The sequence below is a fragment of the Triticum urartu genome, chromosome 2A (assembly GCF_056163025.1).
Source record: "Triticum urartu cultivar PI428250 chromosome 2A, HENAU_Tu73, whole genome shotgun sequence".
Taxonomy (NCBI): Eukaryota; Viridiplantae; Streptophyta; class Magnoliopsida; order Poales; family Poaceae; genus Triticum; species Triticum urartu.
In genome coordinates, this window is record NC_141874.1 from 63794418 (window position 1) to 63818840 (window position 24423).

Consider the following 24423-nt stretch of genomic DNA (forward strand, 5'->3'; position numbering starts at 1 on the left):
AGTTTAAATTTGAATTCTTTGAAATTTGTGTGAATCACTAGTTTGTGAATAACTTCACTATAAAAATATATTTTGAGTGATTCTTTTTCCTGCTATTTAATATTTCTGCATTTTATCATTATATTAAAAAACAAATTTTGTTATTTTAGTTTCTATCAAAAATATTCTTTATGAAAATTCTTTTTGCTACTAAAGTTTCTAACAAAAAATTCTTTATGATAATTCTTTCTGCTTTTCATGTTTTGATAATTCTTTCATGCTTTTGGTTGCATAAATTTTATATAAGTTTAAAAAATATTAGAGGTTTATAAAAGCTTTTTAGTTGATTCCTTTTGCTATTAGAGTTTTATAAAAACTTTTTAGTTGATTGTTTTTGCTATTGAAGAATATTATAGTTTTGTTTTAGTTGATCATAACATAATATTTTAATTGATTATTTTATGTTCATTATTTTTGCTATTAGTTCATTCTTTTTGCACTAAATGACCCTGAAATTGAAAAGCACTACAAATGAACTCTAAAAAGGTTGAAAGTTGGCATGGTATCATCATTTCACCCACATAGCATGTGCTAAAAATTTGAGAGGGTTACGGCAAAAACTGGATGCACGTCATGTACAAAATGGACAATCTCTTTCGAAGTATCAGGGTTTCGGACGAAAACTCATCTGTTACAAAGGGATTTTATTTTTTTTGAACTTATTTCAACGCCGGGCTTTTTGTGTGTTCAAAATGCACCATTCAAAGACACATGGATAGATAAGTGACCAAATTAATAGAAGTTCATCATCACATTATGTGTGTCAAAAACCATTATAGGTTCACATGGATAGATAAGTGACTAAATTAATAGAAGTTCATCATCACATTAAAAACAAAGTATATACATAGTTCTCATTGAACAACATATAGCTCTCCAGAGCATCTTGTTAAAGCATACATTGAAACTATGTAAAACCTTTCAATGCAACAACAAATGCGATCATAATCACAACCAAGGTAAAAATTAATCCAACGGCATAATAATACCAAGCCTCGGTATGAATGGCATATTTTCTAATCTTTCTAATCTTCAACCGCATTGCATCCATCTTGATCTTGTGTGTTGGGTTCTACGGTAGGGTGCGTCGACTGCAAATTAAAATTTTCCTACGCGCAGAACAACCAAGAACATGCTACAGGAGATGGATCACAGTTCGTTACCACTAGACGCGCAGTGCCGTGCAGCGGAAGAAGAGTTGGGCAGCGCGTCTGCGTGGATCGTATCCTCCTCGTCCGATCTCCCTCGTACAGTTGGTAGTCGATTCCCACGTACAGGTTTGCCGGAGCGGCGCAAGTGCACCGCCTCTAACAGTATCCGCGCGTGCAGGAGGAACGTCGTGCGGCGGACTGCTAGGTCCGATCACACAACCGGCGACGAGTGGAGGTGTCTATTCGCAACACATGCAAACCCTAGTGACAGCGCCGAAGTGATCAACCGCGTGAGTGTGCAGCACCTCCACTTTATATAGGCGTCCGTCGCGGGCTGAACACTTGGGCCTCGCACGGACCCTAAAGCCCATAAGTCTACTCGGCCACAATCCGAATACAGCTCGGATCACATCCGACCAGTGTCCTCGGATCCGACCTTGTAGGTTCCTTCCCTTAAGCTCGCGACCCTTTAGGTTCAAGTCGGCTTGGTCGTAGTTCGGATCACCTCCGTACTACATGGCTGGTAGCGGCCTGCTACCTCTTGAGCACTGCGTTGGTTTTCCCTTGAAGAGGAAAGGGTGATGCAGCAAAGTAGCATAAGTATTTCCCTCAGTTTTTGAGAACCAAGGTATCAATCCAGTAGGAGGCTACGCGCAAGTCCCTCGCACCTACACAAAACAAATAAATCCTCGCAACCAACGCGATAAGGGGCTGTCAATCCCTACACGGTCACTTACGAGAGTGAGATCTGATAGATATGATAAGATAATATTTTTGGTATTTTTATGATAAAGATGCAAAGTAAAATAAAAGGCAATGAAAATAAATAAGTGTTGGAAGATTAATATGATGGAATATAGACCCAGGGGCCATATGTTTCACTAGTGGCTTCTCTCAAGAGCATAAGTATTTTACGGTGGGTGAACAAATTACTGTTGAGCAATTGATAGAATTGAGCATAGTTATGAGAATATCTAGGTATGATCGTGTATATAGGCATCACGTCCGAGACAAGTAGACCGACTCCTGCATGCATCTACTACTATTACTCCACACATCGACCGCTATCCAACATGCATCTAGAGTGTTAAGTTCATAAGAACAGAGTAACGCTTTAAGCAAGATGACATGATGTAGAGGGATAAATTCATGCAATATGATAAAAACCCCATCCTGTTATCCTCGATGGCAATAATACAATACGTGCCTTGCTGCCCCTACTATCACTGGGAAAGGACACCGCAAGATTGAACCCAAAGCTAAGCACTTCTCCCATTGCAAGAAAGATCAATCTAGTAGGCCAAACCAAACTGATAATTCGAAGAGACTTGCAAAGATAATCAATCATACATAAAAGAATTCAGAGAAGATTCAAATATTGTTCATAGATAAACTTGATCATAAACCCACAATTCATCGGTCTCAACAAACACACCGCAAAAGAAGATTACATCGAATAGATCTCCACGAGAGAGGGGGAGAACATTGTATTGAGATCCAAAAAGAGAGAAGCAGCCATCTAGCTAATAACTATGGACCCGAAGGTCTGAGGTAAACTACTCACACTTCATCGGAGGGGCTATGGTGTTGATGTAGAAGCCCTCCGTGATCGATGCCCCCTCCGGCGGAGCTCCGGAACAGGCCCCAAGATGGGATCTCGTGGGTACAGAAAGTTACAGCGGTGGAATTAGGGTTTTGGCTCCGTTTCTTATCGTTTGGGGGTACGTAGGTATATATAGGAGGAAGGAGTATGTCGGTGGAGCAACAGGAGGCCCATGAGGGTGGAGGGCGCGCCTGGGGGGTAGGCGCGCCCCCTACCTCGTGGCTTCCCTGTTGGTTTCTTGACGTAGGGTCCAAGTCTCCTGGATCTTGTTCGTTCCAAAAATCACGTTCCCGAAGGTTTCATTCCGTTTGGACTCCGTTTGATACTCTTTTTCGGCGAAACTCTGGAATAGGCAAAAAATAGTAATTCTGGGCTGGGCCTCCGGTTAATAGGTTAGTCCCAAAAATAATATAAAAGTGAATAATAAAGCCCAATAATGTCCAAAACAGAAGATAATATAGCATGGAGCAATCAAAAATTATAGATACGTTGGAGACGTATCACGGCCTCTAGCAAGGCGTGCCGACCACCAAGCAGACGTTGAAGCTGATTAGGCGGACCTGTACATCACACTTCCATTCCTTTTGCCACATGATATATGTTGTCGGGCTCAAGGCGAGTCTGTCATCCTTGTGCTAGCCCGACCTCTTTCTCGTTCCAGTGATGCCGACCACAAACCAGATTATCTCATAATCCTTGTCGCATGGCCATGCTTATCCTGGTCGGATCACACAAGGGGCCTAGAGTATATCTCTCCTGATCGGAGGGGCAAATCCCATCTTGCTCGACCACGTCTCGCGGCATGGTTCTGGGCAAACCTGAAACCTACCTTTATAACTACCCAGTTACGGAGTAGCGTTTGGTTGGCCCAAAGCAAGTCTGTCACCATCCTGAGTACATGCGTCAGCTCAGGTCTTAGGACATAGAACATATGTTGTACTAGAGACTCACAGATGACATATCGCTGCGTCTCATAGTTGGGTCTGTCCGATTCGGACCTTATCTCGACTCGGATCCGACTATGTCGAATCCGACCAGATCCTTCCAAGTCCATATTATCCGGTTAGCATCCAATGCTCCATGGCTAGTGAGACCAAGCCATCGACCGTGTCATATGCTAGTCTAGTTGGCTGCGCATCCACACAGCCCTTTCAACTAGGAACCTTTTAGGACAGTCATCATACAATGCATAGTCCCACAAACAAGTCACGTACTTGCTGATACACATCATTGATAATGTCCAAGGACTATCTTTATTCATAAACACATAGGAAATATCATCATACATGATTGCCTCTAGGGCATACCTCCAACATTATGATCATCGACGACATCCGCAACATGCAACTCCAATATCATCTTCTCCTCCTCATTTTTTATTTTTTCTTCAAGTAATTGTTTTCTTCTTCAACTAAATTTAACCTCTCAACAATAGGGTCGGTTGGAATTTCCGGTTCAACTACCTCCTACATAAATAAAATCTATGTCACATTGGTCGGCATAATTGTCATAAATAATAAATGAACCAAATAGTTATAAAAAAGATAATATATACCACATCTGAATCATAGACAGGACGAGGGCCGATGGGGGCGGATACCAAAACCATCGCACTATATAATAACAAGCAATAATAAAAGTAAGAAAATTAGACAAGTATCTATCTAAAGTAAGAATTCTTTTCTTTTAGAAAGAAGATAAGAACAAGAGGCTCACCACGGTGGTGCCGGCGACGAGATCGGCGCGGGCGATCGACGACAGTGAAGACGGGGACGGGACGTGACGGACCGCTAAACCTATGCAAATCTTGGGGAAAATGGAGCTTGGAGGTCGAGCTTCGAGAGGAGAAAGCTTAACTAGTGTGGCTTGGGCATTTCATAGAACACCTTATGCGCATAGGAGGTGAGCTAGAGCACCCAAATGCCCTCTCCTCGCCGGCCAGAAAAAACAAAGCACTATGGAGTGCTCTGCTGCGGCGATGGGGGTATATATAGGCAACTCATTTGTCTCGGTTCGTGGCTGGAACCGGGTCTAAAGCTCCCCCTTCTGTCCCGGTTCGAGCCACGAACCGAGACCAATGTATGTGGGCCAGGAGCGAGGCCCATTGCTTCCGGTTCGTGCCAGGAACCGGGACAAATGTGTCCAGACGAACCGGGACCAATGCCCACGAGACACTACTAGAAAAAGGGCTGCTAGTGGCGCACCTGTTTTCGCTACTAATGACGCACTACAGGTGCGCCACTAGCACCACGCCATTAGATTTTTTTACTAATGGTGCACCACCGGTGCGCCATTAGTATAGCCCACGGTGCGCCATTAGTATCTGGTATACTAATGGCGCACCACGCAGGAGTGCGCCATTAGTAGTAAAAAAAATTCAAATTTTTTTCAATTTTTTTTCTTAATCTCGGGTCACTATGGCTTAATCTCAGGTCAATTATGTGGTCAAACTTCCCAGAAGAGCACGCTTAACTTCGTAGTTCTATCCAACCCCAGCACCACCTCACTTCACAGGCACTTGTTGATATATCTATCATATCAATCCTATTAAACCTTGCTGATGTCTAGGACTTAGTTCATGAGTATGATGAAATTTTAAAAAAAATATTTCAAACTTCCCGGTCATATTACATATCATATTTCAAAAAATAATTCAAATTTTTTTTTCGAAACCAATTTTTTTTCTGTTACTAGTGGCGCACCTAGCATACGGTGCGCCCCTAGTAAGTTTGAATTTTTTTGAATTTTTTTGCCTCCGGATCTTAAAAGCCCCGTAACTTTTTTCTGTTAGGTTTTTAGGGATTTTGAAAATGTTTAACGGGTTTCCCCCCGTTAAATTTGGATGTAACTTTTCGAGTAGATGATTTTTCATATAGAAAACTTTTTAATCCGAGTTCGTATGCAAAAGTTATGCCCATTTTACAAATTCCAGAGAGATTTTGCAAATAAAGTCAAAATTCATATTTGTAAATTTCCCAACAACTAGACCACATATCACATAGGAAGCTTATTTTCTTTTATTTTTTTGACGCTTTCATCAATTTCTTTTATTTTTTTTAAACTGAAAAGGTGGTCCACGGGGGGGGGGGGGTGCATTCGGTGGAAGTTTTGGGCCAAGTTAGTAATGGCGCACCGTGGGAGTGGTCAAACTTCCACGGTGCGCCATTACTAGTTTAAAAAAAACAAATTCTGATTTTTTTTTGAAAAAAACTTAGTAATGGTGCACCAGTTGACAGTGCGTCATTACTAATGGCGCACTGTCCACTGGTGCGCCATTACTAGTTTTGAAAAAAAAATTTAAAAAAATTTACTAGTGGCGCACCGTGGATGTGGTGCGCCATTACTAGTTTACTAGTTTAACTAGTAATGGCGCACTATCCACTGGTGCGCTTTTACTAGTTTTGAAAAAAATGAAAAAAAAATGTTACTAATGGCGCACCGTGGATGTGGTGCGTCATTAGTATTTGGACACTAATGGCGCACCTACACATGGTGCACCATTAGTATATACTAACGGCGCACCACATGTCTTGTGTGCCATTAGTGGCCATATCATCTATAGCCCTTTTTCTAGTAGTAGCATCGTCAGAGGGCGAGTGGAGGTGTGTCTCCAGCAGATCCCCCGGGATTCGGCCGGTGGTTGTCTTTGTTGGTTCTGCTTGGATCCGGTCTTCGTTCATCTATGCTCATCCTTTTGAAATACGCTTCTATTCATCTGCGACGGTTGTTGTTTTGGTGCGGTGGTCCTATTAAGCCTTAACATGACGATTTCTGACTGTCTACTACAACGAAAAATATCCGGCTCCAACGAGAGCGAGGGGCCATGACGGCGACATGCCTTCGCTCGCTTCAGTGCTTGTAGTCGTTGCTAGATCGTTTACAGATTTGGATATAATTTTTATTATTTCGGGTGTTCGTTGTAATGCCAAGTTTGAAGATGAATAGATTAAAAGTTTTTTGGAAAAGAAATTCATGTAAAAAAAATTGATTAAAGAAATTCATGTAATTTTTTTGAGTAACGAGAAATTCATGTAATTAAAGACTAAATATGTTGCTGTCTCCTAAGTCATTTTGGCCATTTATTTCACAACTATTCCCCGCTTGGCTTGGCTTGGCTGGCCGTATTTTCAAGACGAAAAATGCGCATGCTGTATTTCAGAATAGAGAAAAACAGATGTGCAAAAGAGAAGCATCCTATTTTGGCCACGAACGGCCTGGCTTGGAAGCGTGCACCCGACGCTGCGTGATTCCCCCACAAAACAAGGTGGGATTCCAAGTTCGGATGCCTCCTGCGATCGCTCTTGTAGACGACTAGCAACACAGTCGGCGCTTTATACTCTTGATGACGATCATGGCCGGGTGCTTCTTTTGCATCTCACTGCTGCCTCGAGCCTTGATCGACGTGCCCCACTTTCGTCGACAAAGCTACTACTTGCTCTATCATGAAAGTTTCAAGCAGAATACGGAAGAAATTCACATGCCGAAGGCGATGGTTGGGTCGGGATAAGATAGCCATCCGGTAAAACGGAGTTGGTAAAACTATCATCTTGTTCTGCCCATCTTATTTTCTGGCAGAAACTAGTATGGTGCATGCAATCCCGCGTACCAAACTGAACACGTAGTCGCAACACTTTTTTTTCAACCGGTCGGACTCCGACGAGGCCCCGTTTCTGAAGTTTGTGGGTTTCTCGAAGCATCTGGGGCGCTCCTGCGTATTGGCAGCGCGAAAGTGTCCACCGAGATCAACGTTCGGCTGGTGCAGGTGAGGTAGGTGAACCTGCCGTGGTGTGCTATCAAGTTTTCGAGGCAAACTTTTGTCCCTGTGCGAGTAAAATCGGAAGTGGATTGAACGGACGGCCACTGCTGGCGTGGCCATGTGTGCACTGCCCTGCCATTGTTGGGAAAGGGCACACCTTAATTTCGGGCGTAGGGAAGAGTCCAGCAACTATGTGAACTTTATCTTGTTGTGTCGATCTTGTTTGTTCCGAGGGCTTTGGCTATTTTTGCTAGTACTAGTAGTACGTGACTTGGTGAAGTGAACCAACCACTTCTTTGACCTATTTAAAAGTGCTGCGTACTACTCTCTACTCTCTTCGTTTTAAAATAGATGACCCAACTTTATATTAATTTATACTAATTTAGTACAAAGTTAGGTCATTTATTTTGAAACAGAGGAAGTAGTATTTGTTGGCGGGGCTTGGCGCAGCAGGTAGGCCTGCTGTGATAGAACTGGCTTGTCAATATGCGCACATCCGCTCGTCGAAGGATCAGTTGAAACCGTGTCTATGTGTCCGTGTCACGATAACGACAAGGCATCGATTTTGGCCAAGATCAATTCTTGACACGGACAGTAAGTAAATTATAAACACGGTTTACGATAGGAAAACACACACACACTCCCTCTCGTGACGGGTGGAAAGAATAGGATAATCTCTCTCGATGACCTGGTGCTTTAGGCGCGCGCGCGCGCGCGCACACACACACGGTGCTTTCTTTAGGCATGGTGCTTTGGCACTAGTTGGGCCGTTACTAGGCTTGTGGAGACCCATATTTGTAACAGGCCAAGGTTGTGGGATTTGGCCCAGTTTGGTCCAGCAAAGTCTACGATTTACTTTGCGAGTGAAAGTCTATGCTTTACAATTCAATAAACAAAAAGAAATGAGTTATGTTAAGGAAATAATTACAGAGATATTTGTACATGGACCATTAAAGAGATTTTAGATTCAAGATGGCTAAGCCAGACGTTTTCTCCAAATTTTGATATTTTTCTCTCGAATGCTATGAGGATTTACCAGCAGACAACACATGCAATTAGGAGATCCCGTATGGTAAATTTGAGCAATGCTACATCTACGTAATCAATCATACGTAATTAACATAATAGCCTACTTGGCATCTTTTTGTTGGACAGAATTAGAGAAGGGGGCCCGCCACTTGAAATCGCAGGGGGGGGGGGGGGGGGGTAGTTTAAGAAGGAAGTTTACGTAAAATATTACTTACCATTTTTGGGTAAATTTTGGTGCGTGCCTGTCACTACTTCCGTGGGTGGTTTTCATTGCAATCTGTTCAAGTGTCCCGATTTTTCCTCCGCTTACCACGACGCCAGTATCGTCTAATGGCCGCAATTTCATTGTTTTCTATGTTGAACCAAACGCTCCATCCTAAGCCGTCCTTGAATTGACAGCAGCAGAATAACACGGAGCAATGCTTAGGCGTTAAGAATTAGGACCATGCACTGAAGTAGTGCGTTGGGCGGCATGACCTGGCGATCTAGAAGCTCTCACTGAGTTGTCAATGGCATCAGCAATTCAGAACCTACGTTGAGGTATCGCCAAAAATTGTAAACCTCCATTTCTTCGCTTAGTCGTAGGTAGGTTGGACAGCTGACGCTTGCCCGGTACCAACGATAACAGCAAGAAAAGGCTGAACAAGAATGCAGGACGGTGGCTCTTGCAGGCATATATTTGTTCATTACAAACATAAATGTACAGTCATACTCCCTCCATTCCATAATGTAGTGTTTTCTCTATCCCCGTGCTTCAATTTTGACCGTAAATTTAACTATCAAGACCGATTGCGGCGGGAGCAAAAATTATATCAGTGAATTCTTATTCGAAAGAAGTTTTCAATTATATAATTTTTTCTTCCGCCGCAGTTGGTCTCATTGGTTAAATTTATGGTCAAAGTTGAATCTCGGGAAGCGCGGGCGCACTATATTTTAGAATGGAGGGAGTACTACTACTTGTAATTCTTTCGAAACTGCCAAATGCAAACGAACTAAACTCTCTCTCACACATAGACGGGAGAAGACACATGCCCATGGATCAAGGTAGCGATCCAGACGAAACTCAGAAGATAACTTGCTAGACCGCCCTGCAGCTCATCAACATCCTGAATTCTTTTCTCAGACCAAGAAGCGACCCGGTCTCGACCAAGTGGCACACTGACATTGGGATCGTCGCTGCAGTCCGGGTTTATTCTCTCTACTGAACGCGCAGAAGTGCAGAAGCGGATGACAGTAAGGTACACTCTCTGCATGAGAAAGGCAAGGAAGCGATGGCGATCAGTGGACATTTTCAGTACGGTCAAGGGTGAGTGCAATGTGCCAATGTCCTGAAGATAGAGAGTAGCGTGGCTTACACCAGGGGACGATCTTCCAGCGCTGGTTGTCGCCCTTGCACCACTCCCAGAGCACGACCTCGGTGCCGTCGTGGACGCCGCCGTGGTCCTTGTCGCCGTGGAGCGCGTCGAAGTTGAGGTAGATGTTGTTCACCATGCGCACGCAGCGGAAGCCCTTGCCCACGTCGCGGCTCTCCGTCCACAGCACCGACTCGTCCATGTACTCCGGGTTGTAACCCACAAGCTTCACCTGCAGTCCACTCACATGTCAACCACGGCCCACCAGCGTGTTGCAAACGTCTCAACACGTACGAGAGCAGGTGTGGAAAATAATTTCAATTCGTGTGACGCGAACATGGAAATCGTAAACGTAGATAGGCACGTGCCAACCCCTGCATGGACCAACTCGCTTGAATTTAAGGAGCACAGAGAGAGACAGGTATCAACGTCACAAGTTGTACTAAAACAACGATAATTACTGTGGATCGGAGAGAGAGAGATATATGTTTGTAGTGGCTTAGTTTTGCTTACAGGGTGGCTCTGTCCGAGGGAGTGCTTGATGGCTTCGCCGGTGATCTTGTTCACCAGGGCGAACGCAGGGTAGCCCTCCTCGTCCTTGATCTTGGTGCTGTACCTCATGTCCTTCACCCAGTGCTACATTTCGTTTTGTCACACACACGCAAAATTAACAGAGATGAAAGTTAGTGAAGATCGTAATGGATGGATTGATTCGGATGGAAGAAGCTGGTATGTGCATGCATCCATTTGGTTGTCACCTGGAACTCGTCTCTGGGGTTGGTGGGCGCGAGGCACACGGTGCCGTTCCTCACGGTGAGGCTGTAGTCCTGGCCGGCCGCGCACAGGACGCGCACGGTGGACTCAGACGCCAGCGCGCGGTGCAGGTTGCCGTACCCATACCCTGCGCCCGGCGGCGCGTACGCCTCTGCGCCGTGGGCATGCGGCGGCGGGTAGGCCTCCGCGCCGGCCGGCGGGGGGCGGTACCCTCCTCCGTACGCAGGCGGAGGCGCGTAGGGATCCTGGCCGCCGGACGAGCCGCCGCCGTACCCGTACCCGTACCCGCCGTCAGCGCCCCAGGGAAGAATCTTCCAGCTCTGGTTCTCCCCCTTCAAGAACTCCCAGAGCACGACGCCGGTGCCGTCGTGCACGCCGCCGTGGTCCTTGTCGCCGTGGAGGGCGTCGAAGCTGAGGTTGAGGTTGTTGACCATGCGGATGCAGCGGAAGCCCTTGCCCACGTCGTTGCTCTCCGTCCACAGCACCGACTCGTCCAGGTAGTCCAGGTTGTAGGGGATGAGCTTGACGGGGTGGGACTGGCCGAGCGAGTGCTTGACGGCGAGCCCGGTGGCCTTGTTCACCAGCGCGAACGCCGGGTGGCCCTCCGCGTCGCTCACCCGCGTGCTGTGCCTCATGTCCTTGTACCAGTGCTGCACCCACACACACGTGCATGCATGCACAGATGAAATTGTCACATTTACGTACGTACGTTACGTTCATTCGGACGACGAGCTGATAAGCGCAGGAGTGTACTATGTACGTGCCTGGTGCTCGTCGCGGGGGTTCGTCGGGGCGAGGACGACGGCGTCGTGGCGGATGGTGAGGCAGTAGGCCTCGTCGGCGCGGCAGAAGATCTTGAACGTCGGCTCCTGCTGCGGCATCATCGGCGGCGACGCGGTCGGGTAGCCGGCACCGGCCGGCGGCGGCGGCGGAGGCTGGTTGTGCTTCTTGTGCCCGAACATTACGAACGTTCAGTGGACAGAGTGCGAGCGAGTGTTCCTCGTGTCGATCGCTTGAGATGTGTGTGCTGCTGGCCGGCGGCCCCGGCCGGGGTTTTATAGGGCTTGGGAGCGCACGCCCCACGGGAGTTAACAAATGTGACCAAATTAGGGAAGGTGGAAGACGGATAGGTGAGGGTTGAACGACGCGGGCTCCGTTAGGACCGAGGCGTGCCGGAGGCCGAGAGCCGGCCAGCCGCGGCGTTGTTAATCGCGCGCCTCCGCTGACTAGAGACATCGTGGTCTGTCATTCGCATCGTCGAGTCCGCAGCCGCGGGGCCGGCCGGTGATCGCAGGTGCCCACGTAGAGATTGTTTTGTTGGGAAGTGCCGTCCTGAATCCTGATGGTCAAGGTGGTCAGTGTTCTCTTCGGGGCGAAGGCACCTTCATTGCCTGCTCAGTCTCTGCTGGCGTTATTGAGAAGCCTTTCGGATGCTGCAGTGGTGATGAAACGTGTGTGCTATTTGCTCATGGCTCGAACCTTCTGCGGCTCAGGAAACAAAGATGCCGACCAGCATTGGTAGAGCTCTCAGCTCTGTTTGTTCATTGTTCATTTCGATGAGAATGTCCGCAGAGAAAGCATGATGCAAGAACAGTGAAAGTAGACTTTGAGTGGTTAGCGGCTTGTTTGGTTGCAGACAGTAGTTGCATTGCATGTCCATCTCTAGCCAGTCTGGTTGCTGAAAAACAGCCTCATATGCAGCAGATGCAACCTGTTTGGTTTGCCTGCATCGCATCGAAAGGCACTTACCCCCTGCTATTTGGTTGCCCGCATTTGTGTTTAGGGTGTGAGTAGATGCAAACTTCAGCTGTTTGGTTGCAAACAACGTTTTTGTTCTGCTCACGCCATTCAAATGTGGTGGCCTTACCACCACACATGATCAGTATAACAGCAACATCACAACAGCTAAGATCGAACAAAACAAGCAATGTAATGACAGCAAACTTATCACAGCAAACTACTTAACTAGATAGCATAAGTCTAGATTAAGAGCAGGGGCATCCTCCTTCCCTGCTGTGCCAGGGTGCTGCTCTTGGCCAAAATATGAACAAGTTCCCAGCACAAGTCTCGCCACACACCCTAAAAGTTCTTCACTAACACCTGACTTAACTTAACTACATAGCCTGCTTGATGGCACCAAGGCAGTTGTGCCTGCTGCAACGATACCTGCACATCACCGACGAGTCGTGGTTGTAGATCTGAACCTTCAGTCCAAGTCTGGAGATGCGCACAACGACGAGGTCGCCGGGGACGATGCGGTGGCGGCGGCAGAAGTAGTTCCACCCCCGGCCAAGCACCATGTGGCCCTCGAAGTTCTGGACCCGCACCCAGAACATGCACCGCTTGTTGGCTGAGAGCCTGACCACGCGCCGGAGTCGCTTGATGACCAGCCAGGTGTTCATCACCTCCACGAACTTGGGAGGGACGACGAGCATGGGCGAGGTCCTCGTTGTCCTTGATCTGCTGGTAGAATCTCATCGACTCCCTGGCTCCCTCCTCGTGGCCCTACCTCGGAGATCGTCCCCTTGAAAGAGGCACGCTCATGAAGGCGATCCCGCCAGGCAGGTCCACCGTCCTGAGCCACCTGTTCGTGGGGATGAAATCCTCGGTGCGCTCAACTCCGGCCACGACCTAAGCTCCTCCACCCGCCACATCCCAGTCAGTCTTCAGTATCTTGTCAGGCAACATGACAAGTATTAGTATCAAACAAAGCAAGCAAGCAAATGCCACTGATTAGTGGCACTAATCAGTGGACTTGCCCAACAACAAGTGCCACTGATCAGTGATGAATGCTAGAATGCCCAACAGCAAGTGGGATGTACTCATGGCCAAATGGCAATGATCAGTGGCACTTGGTGTTGGGCAAGAGCACTAATGTACTTGCTGTAGTGCAAATGGCACTGATCAATGACACTGATCAGTGACTTGCCCAATAGCAAGTGCCATTGATAAGTGCCATTTTGCCCAACAGCAAGTGCACTTGTTGTTGGGCAAGTCACTAATCAATGGCATCTTCTTTGCTGCAACTGGCACTGATCACTGCACTATCCTAAACAAGGAAACATCTAAAAATAGCAACAACAAGTGCCAATAGCACCCATGTGCAGCCATGCAGATTTGGACCATCCTAGAATGGTCATACTACATGCACGTATAATATCCACTCATGGCACAAACCCTAGCTTCAACATGCAACTAGAAACACGGACATGATCCTAACATGAACATGCCATCAGTCAACATGATTCTAGCATTCATCACTCAACATGAACATGATTCTAGCATGAACACAACTACTAGCATGTAGCACAAATCTAGCATGTAGTAGGACTCGGACTGGCATGATTCTAAGATTCTAGCATGAACATGAATCTAGCGTGTAACACAGCTACTAGCATTCTAGCATGAACACAAGCAGTAGCACACACACTGTACAAAACAAGAACAGATCAGTCCGATTGGGATCACATCCAACCGGATCTGCTAGAATCCTATCAATCCTAGCACATGCCTGAGAAATTAACCGCAAATAGACATCTAGGAGCAAGATTTGAGGGGATTTGACTCACCGGAGCACGCGCAGCCGTGGTGAACCGAGGCCGGGGTGAAAACCCCGGCAGGAATGATAGAGGTGGCCGAGCAGAGGACGAGCCGACCCCGGCGACGGCCTGCGGCATCGGCCCCGTGCTGAACGCCACGCCGGAGGTCAAGAAGGATGCCCCGCCGACCGGAGAAAACCCTTGGACGGGGGTCAAGAAAAAACGCAAGCCCAATGGTGTCCCAAGAAGGGGCGGCTCCGTCGCCGGCGCCGAGCCCAAGACCACGAGGTTCGGAATCCGTGGCGGAGCAGGAGTGGCCGGCACGGCATTGGCCGGCGCTCGTGGAGGCCGGCAGCATATGGGGGACGGCGCCCGCAGCGCCGATGCCAGGTCGCGGCCCGAGTTCTAGAGCCCGGCCAGCCAACGCTCCTAGATGCTGGCGATGCGCTGGTCGACCGAAATCAAAGGGCGGTGTGGCGGTGGGCGTGGCGGAGCCATCGGAGCAGAGAAGAGGAGAGGGAGGGGCGGTGAGGGAGAGAGAGGGAGCGGTGGGAACAGTGCGCCTGGGCGGTGACAGGAGAGTGGGGGGCAAGTAATGAGACGTCGCCTCCGTCTCCCGCGCTGCCTGAGGCGTGCAACTGCCCCGCACGCGCGGCCGCGCCCGGCCAGGCTCGCGAGAAACTGCCGATTCGGCTATTTCCGCCAGGCCAGGCTGCGGACTGCTTTGAGGTTCGTGCGGGCCTCAAACCGCATGCAACCCAGCCAACGAAACAGGCCGCGCACATCCCGCGCGTGCCTGGTTGGGCTGCATGCGGGCAACCAAACAGGCCCTAGGTGGATGGTGATGTTGATTTTGGGAAAAAATTCTTGACTCCACAAAGGTTTCAGATAGAACCCTGGAGCCAGAGCAAAATGGAAGTCAGAAGATTGGTCAGATAGACCTAAATCTTTTTGAAGGGCCTTCTGGGCTTGTAGGATGCAATATTTTTGACCCTAGGGCCCAGAGGATATTGGGCTGGAGGCGTATCATGGAACTATGCTTTCCTTTTAGATTCTTATTAGACGACTTGACCCCCTTTCTTTATGGAGGTGGTTTCGAGATTGGTAGAGAGCTAGGGTTCCTCTCCTTGCCGTTGTGTAGCGAAGTTGATAAGGCCGGAAATTATGGTGGTAATAGAGGTCGAGGTAGATTTAACAGAAGGGGAGGTAGGTTTTCAGTATCACAGGACCAATTATGGTGATCCTTCTCGAGAGAATGATAGCTTTAGACACAATTTCCCCAACCCTCCTTTGGAAAATGCTTCGAACTGGGATGGGGACAAAGAGGTGGAATTTTTTTGGTAAGGAAGATCTTGGTGGTGGTGGTGCGGAGGGTGGGGGTGGGGGCGCTAGAAGTGCTCGAACTTGGAATGGTGTTGGTTTTGGTCTGGAAGTTGGAGGTCCTTCTCATGGAGGGGTGACCCCTGCCACTTCCAATCAGGTTCAAGGTGGACATAGGGCTCCTATGATAACAATGATCTCATCCGAGAACAACATTGCATGGGTGCTTTGCTTTCCCGGTTTTCTCAAAACAGTCATTTTGATGTTTGTTGCCGTTGGATCGTCTGGTCAAGAGGGGCAGCCACAAATCTCCTCTGCTTGTTTGGTTGAGAAAGGGGAAAACTCTGCGGGAGGGTATGATGGTTTACCTGGGAACTTTGATGGTAATTATGTGGATAGTTCTATATTTTTAAGACCACATAACATGAACAAAAAGTTTGGTAAATGTCAGAATGTGCATGGATCTGTGTCAAAGAGTAACAAAAATGATGGATTCAACAGGCAACCATGTGGTAAATTTATGGATACTAGACACACTATTAGGGAGTGTACTCTTGGTCAATGTGCTATATGTGGAAAATGACCTTATATACTAATGATTGCACTTGATTAAAGTGAAAGAAACATGTACCAAGTATGTGGGATATGCTGCTAAAGGACTTGGGAGTTGTTGGTACGAAATTTCAAAGATGTGTTTGCTTCTGAGCATGCCAATCCAATGGCACTGGTTATGATATGGATAGTTGAATGAAATTGAGTTTTTGCAAACTTTTACTGAGATGTTTAGCTGGAATTGGTAGTGGAGGGCTAAGAGTTATGGAAAGAACTGCTATTTTATGAGGTTTCCAAATGAGGCTAAGTTGGTGGAGCTTTCTAAGTTATATGATTTTAACCTTTTGGGTACTCGAGCTGTGATTAAGTTTCAAGGGTGGTCTTTAGATCATCAGGCTATTAGAAAACTACATACTTCTTCGGTAAAATTTGGAAATGACCTTGACTGTTTTAGGCATTTATTTGGAATGTGTGAAACTACCGTTTCTCTCGACCATGTTCTTGAGATTGATATGGATACTATTACTCATGAAAAAAATTAAAGCTAATGTGGGGGATCAAAGATGTTGAGAAGATTCCTCCTTCTATTGAAATCACTTCCAAAAGATCTACTAATCTTCAGGGTTGCTTCTAAGTTGGATTTTGTAATGGAGATGGGATGGTACAACGAATTCAAAAGATGTTGCATTTGCTGGGGAGCATTAAGAAAATCCTTGTGTTGAAGATGGCAGAAAGAAAACTAAGGGTGGTGAAGGCAAGAAAGACAATATAATCCTTGGCAGATTGTCTTTGGCTCAACTAGCGGAGGAGAAAAGAACGAATGATGCATTGAAGGTTAGTATTGAGGTTCACATCATGAAAGAGAAAAAGCTCGATAATCTGCTCTCTGGGTTATTGAGAAAAAACGGGTACAACTGGAAGCTAATAAAAAGAAACTTGAGGCTAATTTTCTGAAACAACAGGAGATGTTTTTTTACCAACAATAGTAGGGAAAAACCCTATTGTAACTCTTTTTCATTACTACTAGATGATACACCGCAACTTGTTGCAGGGATATTTTGCAACATATTTTTAATGTGATTCATTATATGAAACATGAATATTTAAAGTAATAATATAAAAAACTAAAACTAAAAATACATATAATTTATTATGTTCGATTACTATAAGGTTGTAAAATTCTTATTAAATATAAATAGCATAATAGAATGGAAATTCTCATGTATGTTTGCACATTGAGAGACATATGGTAATGGTAGTCGGGGTGGGCCTTTTCTCATGTATATTGTGCGATGATGTGGCATGCTCGCATGTTGAGAGAAATAGTTAGTGGGGGCTCGCTATTTTGATATAGAAGATTGGTGGAACATGTTCAAATGGCTATACATTAGGCATAGTATGTTACAAATGATTCACAAATAGTCTAACCATGATTGCATCCCTTCCTTTAAGCTAGGTTTGGCCTTCTTGATGATTATATCAAAGTTGGATTTGAAACATGATAGGTAGTTTACTGCTTGGGTCCGTGCATCTGAAGGAAATATGCCCTGGAGGCAATAATAAAGTTGTTATTTATATTTCCTTATATCATGATAAATGTTTATTATTCATGCTAGAATTGTATTAACCGGAAACTTAGTACATGTGTGAATACATAGACAAACAGAGTGTCACTAGTATGCCTCTACTTGACAAGCTCGTTAATCAAAGATGGTTAAGTTTCCTAACCATAGACATGAGTTGTCATTTGATAAACGGGATCACATCATTAGAGAATGATGTGATTGACATGACCCATCCGTTAGCTTAGCACTATGATCGTTTAGTTTATTGCTATTGCTTTCTTCATAACTTATACATGTTCCTATGACTATGAGATTATGTAACTCCCGAATACCGGAGGAACACTTTGTGTGCTATCAAACGTCACAATGTAACTGGGTGATTATAAAGATGCTCTACAGGTGTCTCTGTTGATGTTTGTTGAGTTGGCATAGATAGAGATTAGGATTTGTCACTCCGATTGTCCGAGAGGTATCTCTGGGCCCTCCCGGTAATGCACATCACTATAAGCCTTGCAAGCAATGTAACTAATGAGTTAGTTGCAGGATGTTGCATTACAGAACGAGTAAAGAGACTTGCCGGTAACGAGATTGAACTAGGTATGATGATACCGACGATCGAATCTCGGGCAAGTAACATACCGATGACAAAGGGAACAATGTATGGTGTTATGTGGTTTGACCAATAAAGATCTTCGTAGAATATGTAGGAACCAATATGAGCATCCAGGTTCCGCTATTGGTTATTGACCGGAGATGAGTCTCGGTCATGTCTACATAGTTCTCGAACCCGTAGGGTCTGCACGCTTAACGTTCGATGACAATATGTATTGTGAGTTATGTGATTTTATGTACCGAAGGTTGTTCGGAGTCCCGGATGTGATCACGGACATGACAAGGAGTCTCGAAATGGTCGAGACATAAATATTGACATATTGGAAGGTTATGTTTGGACACCGGAAAGGTTTTAGATAGGTTCAGACATTTTTCGGAGTACCGGGGGGTTACCGGAACCCCCCCCCCCCCCCGGGGGGGGGGGGGTTAATGGGCCTTCATGGGCTTTAGTGGAAGAGAGGAGGAGGCGACCAAGAGGAGGGGCGGGCCCCCCAAGCCCAATCTGAATTGGGGATGGGGGTCGGTCCCCTTTCCTTCTTCCTATCTTCCCTTTCCTTCCCCTCCTAGTTGGACTAGGAAAGGGGGGAACCTACTCCTAGTAGAAGTAGGATTCCCCCCCTTGGGGCGCGCCCTATGAGGCCGGACAGCCCCCTCCTCCACTCCTTTATATACGGGGGAGGGGGGCACCCCATAGACACACAAGTTGATCTTTTAGCCGTGTGCGGTGCCCCCCTCCACAGATTTCCACCTCGGTCATATTGTCGTAGTGCTTAGGTGAAGCCCTGCGTCGGTAACTTCATCATCACCGTCACCACGCCGCCGTGCTGACGAAACTTTTCCTCGGCCTCAGCTGGATCTAGAGTTCGAGGGACGTCACCGAGCTAAACATGTGCAGATCGCGAAGGTGCCGTGCGTTCGGTACTTGATCGGTTGGATCGCGAAGATGTTCGACTACATCAACCGCGTTACTTAACGCTTCCGCTTTCAGTCTATGAGGGTACGTGGACACACTCTCCCCGCTCATTGCTATGCTTCTCCTAGATAGATCTTGCGTGATCATGGGCAAATTATTTAAATACTATGTTCCCCAACAGTGGCATCCGAGCCAGGTCTATGCGTAGATGGTATATGCACGAGTAGAACACAAAGGAGTTGTGGGCGTGGGTATATACATATTGCTTGCCGTCACTAGTTGTTTCTTGATTCAGTGGTATTGTTGGATGAAGCGGCCCGGACCGACATTACATGACCGCATTCATGAGACTGGTTCTACCGACGTGCTTTGCACACAGGTGGCTGGCGGGTGTTAGTTTCTCCAACTTTAGTTGAATCGGCTTCAATGAACAGGGTTCTTTCTGAAGATCAAAAAGCAATCACTATACCACGTTGTGGTTTTTATGCCGTAGGTAAGAACGGTTCTTGCTAGTAGCCCGTAGTGGCCATGTAAAACTTGCAACAACAAAGTAGAGGACGTCTAACTTGTTTTTGCAGGGCATGTTGTGATGTGATATGGTCAAGACGTGATGATATATAATTTGTTGTATGAGATGATCATGCTTTTTAACAGTTATCGGCAACTGGCTGGAGCCATATGGTTGTCGCTTTATTGTATGAAATGCAATCGCCATGTAATTGCTTTACTTTATCACTAAGAGGTAGCGATAGTCGCAGAAGCAATAATTGGTGAGACGACAACGATGCTTCGATGGGGATCAAGGTGTCAAGCCGGTGATGTTGGTGATCATGATGGTGCTTTGGAGATGGAGATCAAAGGTACAAGATGATGATGGCCATATCATATCACTTATTTGATTGCATGTGATGTTTATCCTTTATGCATCTTATTTTGCTTAGTTCGGCGGTAGCATTATAAGATGATCTCTCACTAAATTTCAAGGTACAAGTGTTCTCCCTGAGTATGCATCATTGCTACAGTTCGTCGTGCCGAGACACCACGTGATGATCGGGTGTGATAAGCTCTACGTTCACATACAACGGGTGCAAGCCAGTTTTGCATATGCATAATACTCGGGTTAAACTTGACGAGCCTAGCATATGAAGATATGACCTCGGAACACTGAGACCAAAAGGTCGAGCATGAATCATATAGTAGATATGATCAACATAGTGATGTTCACCATTGAAAACTACTCCATCTCACGTGATGATTGGACATGGTTTAGTTGATATGGATCACGTGATCACTTAGATGATTAGATGGATGTCTATCTAAGTGGGAGTTCTTAAGTAATATGATTAATTGAACTTTAATTTATCATGAACTTAGTACCTGATAGTATTTTGCATGTCTATGTTATTGTAGATAAATGGCCCGTGCTACTGTTCCGTTGAATTTTAATGCGTTCCTAGAGAAAGCTAAGTTGAAAGATGATGGTAGCAATTACACAGACTGGGTCCCTAACTTGAGGATTATCCTCATTGCTACATAGAAGAATTACATCCTGGAAGCACCGCTAGGTGCCAAACCTGCTGCAGGCGCAACTCCAGATGTTCTGAACACCTGGCAGAGCAAAGCTGATGACTACTCAATAGTTCAGTGTGCCATGATTTACGGCTTAGAACCGGGACTTCAACGATGTTTTGAACGTCATGGAGCATATGAGATGTTCCAGGAGTTGAAGTTAATATTTCAAGCAAATACCTGGATTGAGAGATATGAAGTCTCCAATAAGTTCTACAGCTGTAAAATGGAGGAGAATAGTTTTGTCAGTGAGCACATACTCAGAATGTCTGGGTACCACAATCACTTGACTCAGCTGGGAGTTAATCTTCCAGTTGATAGTGTCATTGACAGAGTTCTTCAATCACTACCACCAAGCTACAAAAGTTTCGTGATGAACTATAATATGCAAGGGATGGATAAGACTATTTCCGAGCTCTTCGTGATGCTAAAAGCTGCGGAGCTAGAAATCAAGAAGGAGCATCAAGTGTTGATGGTCAACAAGACCACCAGTTTCAAGAAGAAGGGCAAAGGGAAGAAGGGAACTTCAAGAAGGACGGCAAGCAAGTTGCTGCTCAAGTGAAGAAGCCCAAGTCTGGACCTAAGCCTGAGACTGAGTGCTTCTACTGCAAAGGGACTGGTCACTGGAAGCGGAACTTCCCCAAGTATTTGGCGGAAAATAAGGATGGCAAAGTGAAAGGTATATTTGATATACATGTTATTGATGTGTACCTTACTAATGCTCGCAATAGTGCCTGTGTATTTGATATTGGTTTTGTTGCTAATATTTGTAACTCGAAACAGGGGCTATGGATTAAGCGAAGATTGGCTAAGGACGAGGTGACGATGCGCGTGGGAAATGGTTCCAAAGTTGATGTGGTCGCCGTCGTCACGCTACCTCTACATCTACCTTCGGGATTAGTTTTAGACCTGAATAATTGTTATTTGGTGCCAGCGTTAAGCATGAACATTATATCTGGATCTTGTTTGATGCGAGACGGTTATTCATTTAAATCAGAGAACAATCGTAGTTCTATTTATATGAGTAATATCTTTTATGGTCATGCACCCTTGATTAGTGGTCTATTTTTACTAAATCTTGATAGTAGTGATACACATATTCATAGTATTGAAGCCAAAAGATATAAGTTTAATAATGATAGTACAACTTATTTGTGGCACTGTCGTTTAGGTCATATTGGTGTAAAGCGCATGAAGAAACTCCATGTTGATGGGCTTTTGGAATCACTTGATTATGAATCACTTGATGCTTGCAAACCATGCCTCATGGGCAAGATGACTAAGACTTCATTCTCCGGAAAAATGGAGCGAGCAACAGACTTGTTGGAAATAATACATACTAATGTATGCGGTCCGATGAGTGTTGATGCTCGCGGCGGGTATCGTTATTTTCTGACCTTCACAAATGATTTGAGAAGATATGGATATATCTACTTGATGAAACATAAGTATGAAACATTTGAAAAGTTCAAAGAATTTCAGAGAGAAGTGAAAAATCATCGTAACAAGAAAATAAAGTTTCTATGATCTGATCGTGGAGGAGAATATTTGAGTTACGAGTTTGGTCTTCATTTGAAACAATGTGGAATAGTTTCGCAACTCACGCCACCCGGAACACCACAGTGTAATGGTGTGTCCGAATGTCGTATTCGTACTTTATTAGATATGGTGCGATCTATGATGTCTCTTACTGATTTACCGCTATCGTTTTGGGGTTATGCTTTAGGGATGGCTGCATTCACGTTAAATAGGGCACCATCTAAATCCGTTGAGATGAAACCATATGAACTGTGGTTTGGCAAGAAACCCAAGTTATCGTTTCTTAAAGTTTGGGGCTGCGATGCTTATGTGAAAAAGCTTCAACCCGGTAAGCTCGAACCCAAATCGGAGAAATGTGTCTTCATAGGATACCCAAAGGAGACTGTTAGGTACACCTTCTATCACAGATACGAAGGCAAGATATTTGTTGCTAAGAATGGATCCTTTCTAGAGAAGGAGTTACTCTCTAAAGAAGTGAGTGGGAGGAAAGTAGAACTTGATGAAGTAATTGTACCTGCTCCCTTATTGGAAAGTAGTTCATCACAGAAATCAGTTCGAGTGATTCCTACACTAATTAATGAGGAAGCTAATGATGATGATCATGAAACTTCTGATCAAGTTACTACCGAACCTCGTAGGTCAACCAGAGTAAGATCCGCACCAGAGTGGTACGGTAATCCTGTTCTGGAGGTCATGTTACTTGACCATGATGAACCTACAAACTATGAGGAAGCGATGATGAGCCCAGATTCCGCGAAATGGCTTGAGGCCATGAAATCTGAGATGGGGTCCATGTATGAGAACAAAGTGTGGACTTTGGTTGACTTGCCCAATGATCGGCAAGCCATAGATAATAAATGGATCTTCAAGAAGAAGACTGACGCTAACGGTAATGTTACTGTCTACAAAGATCGACTTGTTGCGAGAGGTTTTCGACAAGTTCAAGGAGTTGACTACGATGAGACCTTCTCACCCGTAGCGATGCTTAAGTCTATCCGAATCATGTTAGCAATTGCCGCATTTTATGATTATGAAATTTGGCAAATGGATGTCAAAACCGCATTCCTTAATGGATATCTTAAAGAAGAGTTGTATATGATGCAACCACAAGGTTTTGTCGATCCAAAAGGTGCTAAAAAAGTGTGCAAGATCCAACGATCCATTTATGGACTGGTGCAATCATCTCAGAGTTGGAATATACGATTTGATAGTGTGATCAAAGCATATGGTTTTATACAGACTTTTGGAGAAGCCTGTATATATTTACAAGAAAGTGAGTGGGAGCTCTGTAGCATTTCTGATATTATATGTAGATGACATATTGTTGATTGGAAATGATACTGAATTTCTGAATAGCATAAAGGGATACTTGAATAAGAATTTTTCAATGAAAGACCTCGGTGAAGCTGCTTATATATTGGGCATCAAGATCTATAGAGATAGATCAAGACGCTTAATTGGACTTTCACAAAGCACATACCTTGATAAAGTTTTAAAGAAGTTCAAAATGGATCAAGCAAAGAAAGGGTTCTTGCCTGTGTTACAAGGTGTGAAGTTGTGTCAGACTCAATGCCCGACCACTGCAGAAGATAGAGAGAAAATGAAAGTCATTCCGTATGCTTCGTCCATAGGTTCTATCATGTATGCAATGTTGTGTACCAGACCTGATGTGTGCCTTGCTATTAGTTTAGTAGGGAGGTACCAAAGTAATCCAGGAGTGGATCACTGGACAGCAGTCAAGAACATCCTGAAATACCTGAAAAGGACTAAGGATATGTTTCTCGTTTATGGAGGTGACAAAGAGCTCGTCGTAAATGGTTACGTCGATGCAAGTTTTGACACTGATCCAGATGACTATAAGTCACAGACCAGATACATATTTTTATTAAATGGAGGAGCTGTAAGTTGGTGCAGTTCCAAGCAGAGCGTCGTGGCGGGATCTACGTGCGAAGCGGAGTACATAGCTGCTTCGGAAGCAGCAAATGAAGGAGTCTGGATGAAGGAGTTCATATCCGATCTAGGTGTCATACCTAGTGCATCGGGTCCAATGAAAATCTTTTGTGACAATACTGGTGCAATTGCCTTGGCGAAGGAATCCAGATTTCACAAG

At 45.4% G+C, this 24423-nt stretch overlaps 1 protein-coding gene across 1 annotated transcript; it reads right to left on the reverse strand.

Moving 5' to 3' along the window:
- Nucleotides 1–9217: 9217 nt before the first annotated feature.
- LOC125540969 (ricin B-like lectin R40G2) lies at nt 9218–11738 on the reverse strand. The gene is made up of 5 exons (XM_087543097.1): nt 11469–11738; nt 10689–11354; nt 10444–10566; nt 9934–10162; nt 9218–9825 (listed from the first exon to the last, which is right to left on the reverse strand). Coding segments are annotated over exons 1-5 (1218 nt in total). The 5' UTR covers nt 11667–11738; the 3' UTR covers nt 9218–9823.
- Nucleotides 11739–24423: the final 12685 nt, after the last annotated feature.

Bases quoted from the DNA above. Each gene is read 5' to 3' on its own strand.
- LOC125540969 (XM_087543097.1), bottom strand. From the start codon at position 11,666: ATGTTCGGGCACAAGAAGCACAACCAGCCTCCGCCGCCGCCGCCGGCC. The intron at 11,355-11,468 runs GCACGTACATAG...GTGTGGGTGCAG, and splicing joins ACCCCCGCGACGAGCACCAG to CACTGGTACAAGGACATGAG. The intron at 10,163-10,443 runs GTAAGCAAAACT...AGTGGACTGCAG, and splicing joins CCCTCGGACAGAGCCACCCT to GTGAAGCTTGTGGGTTACAA.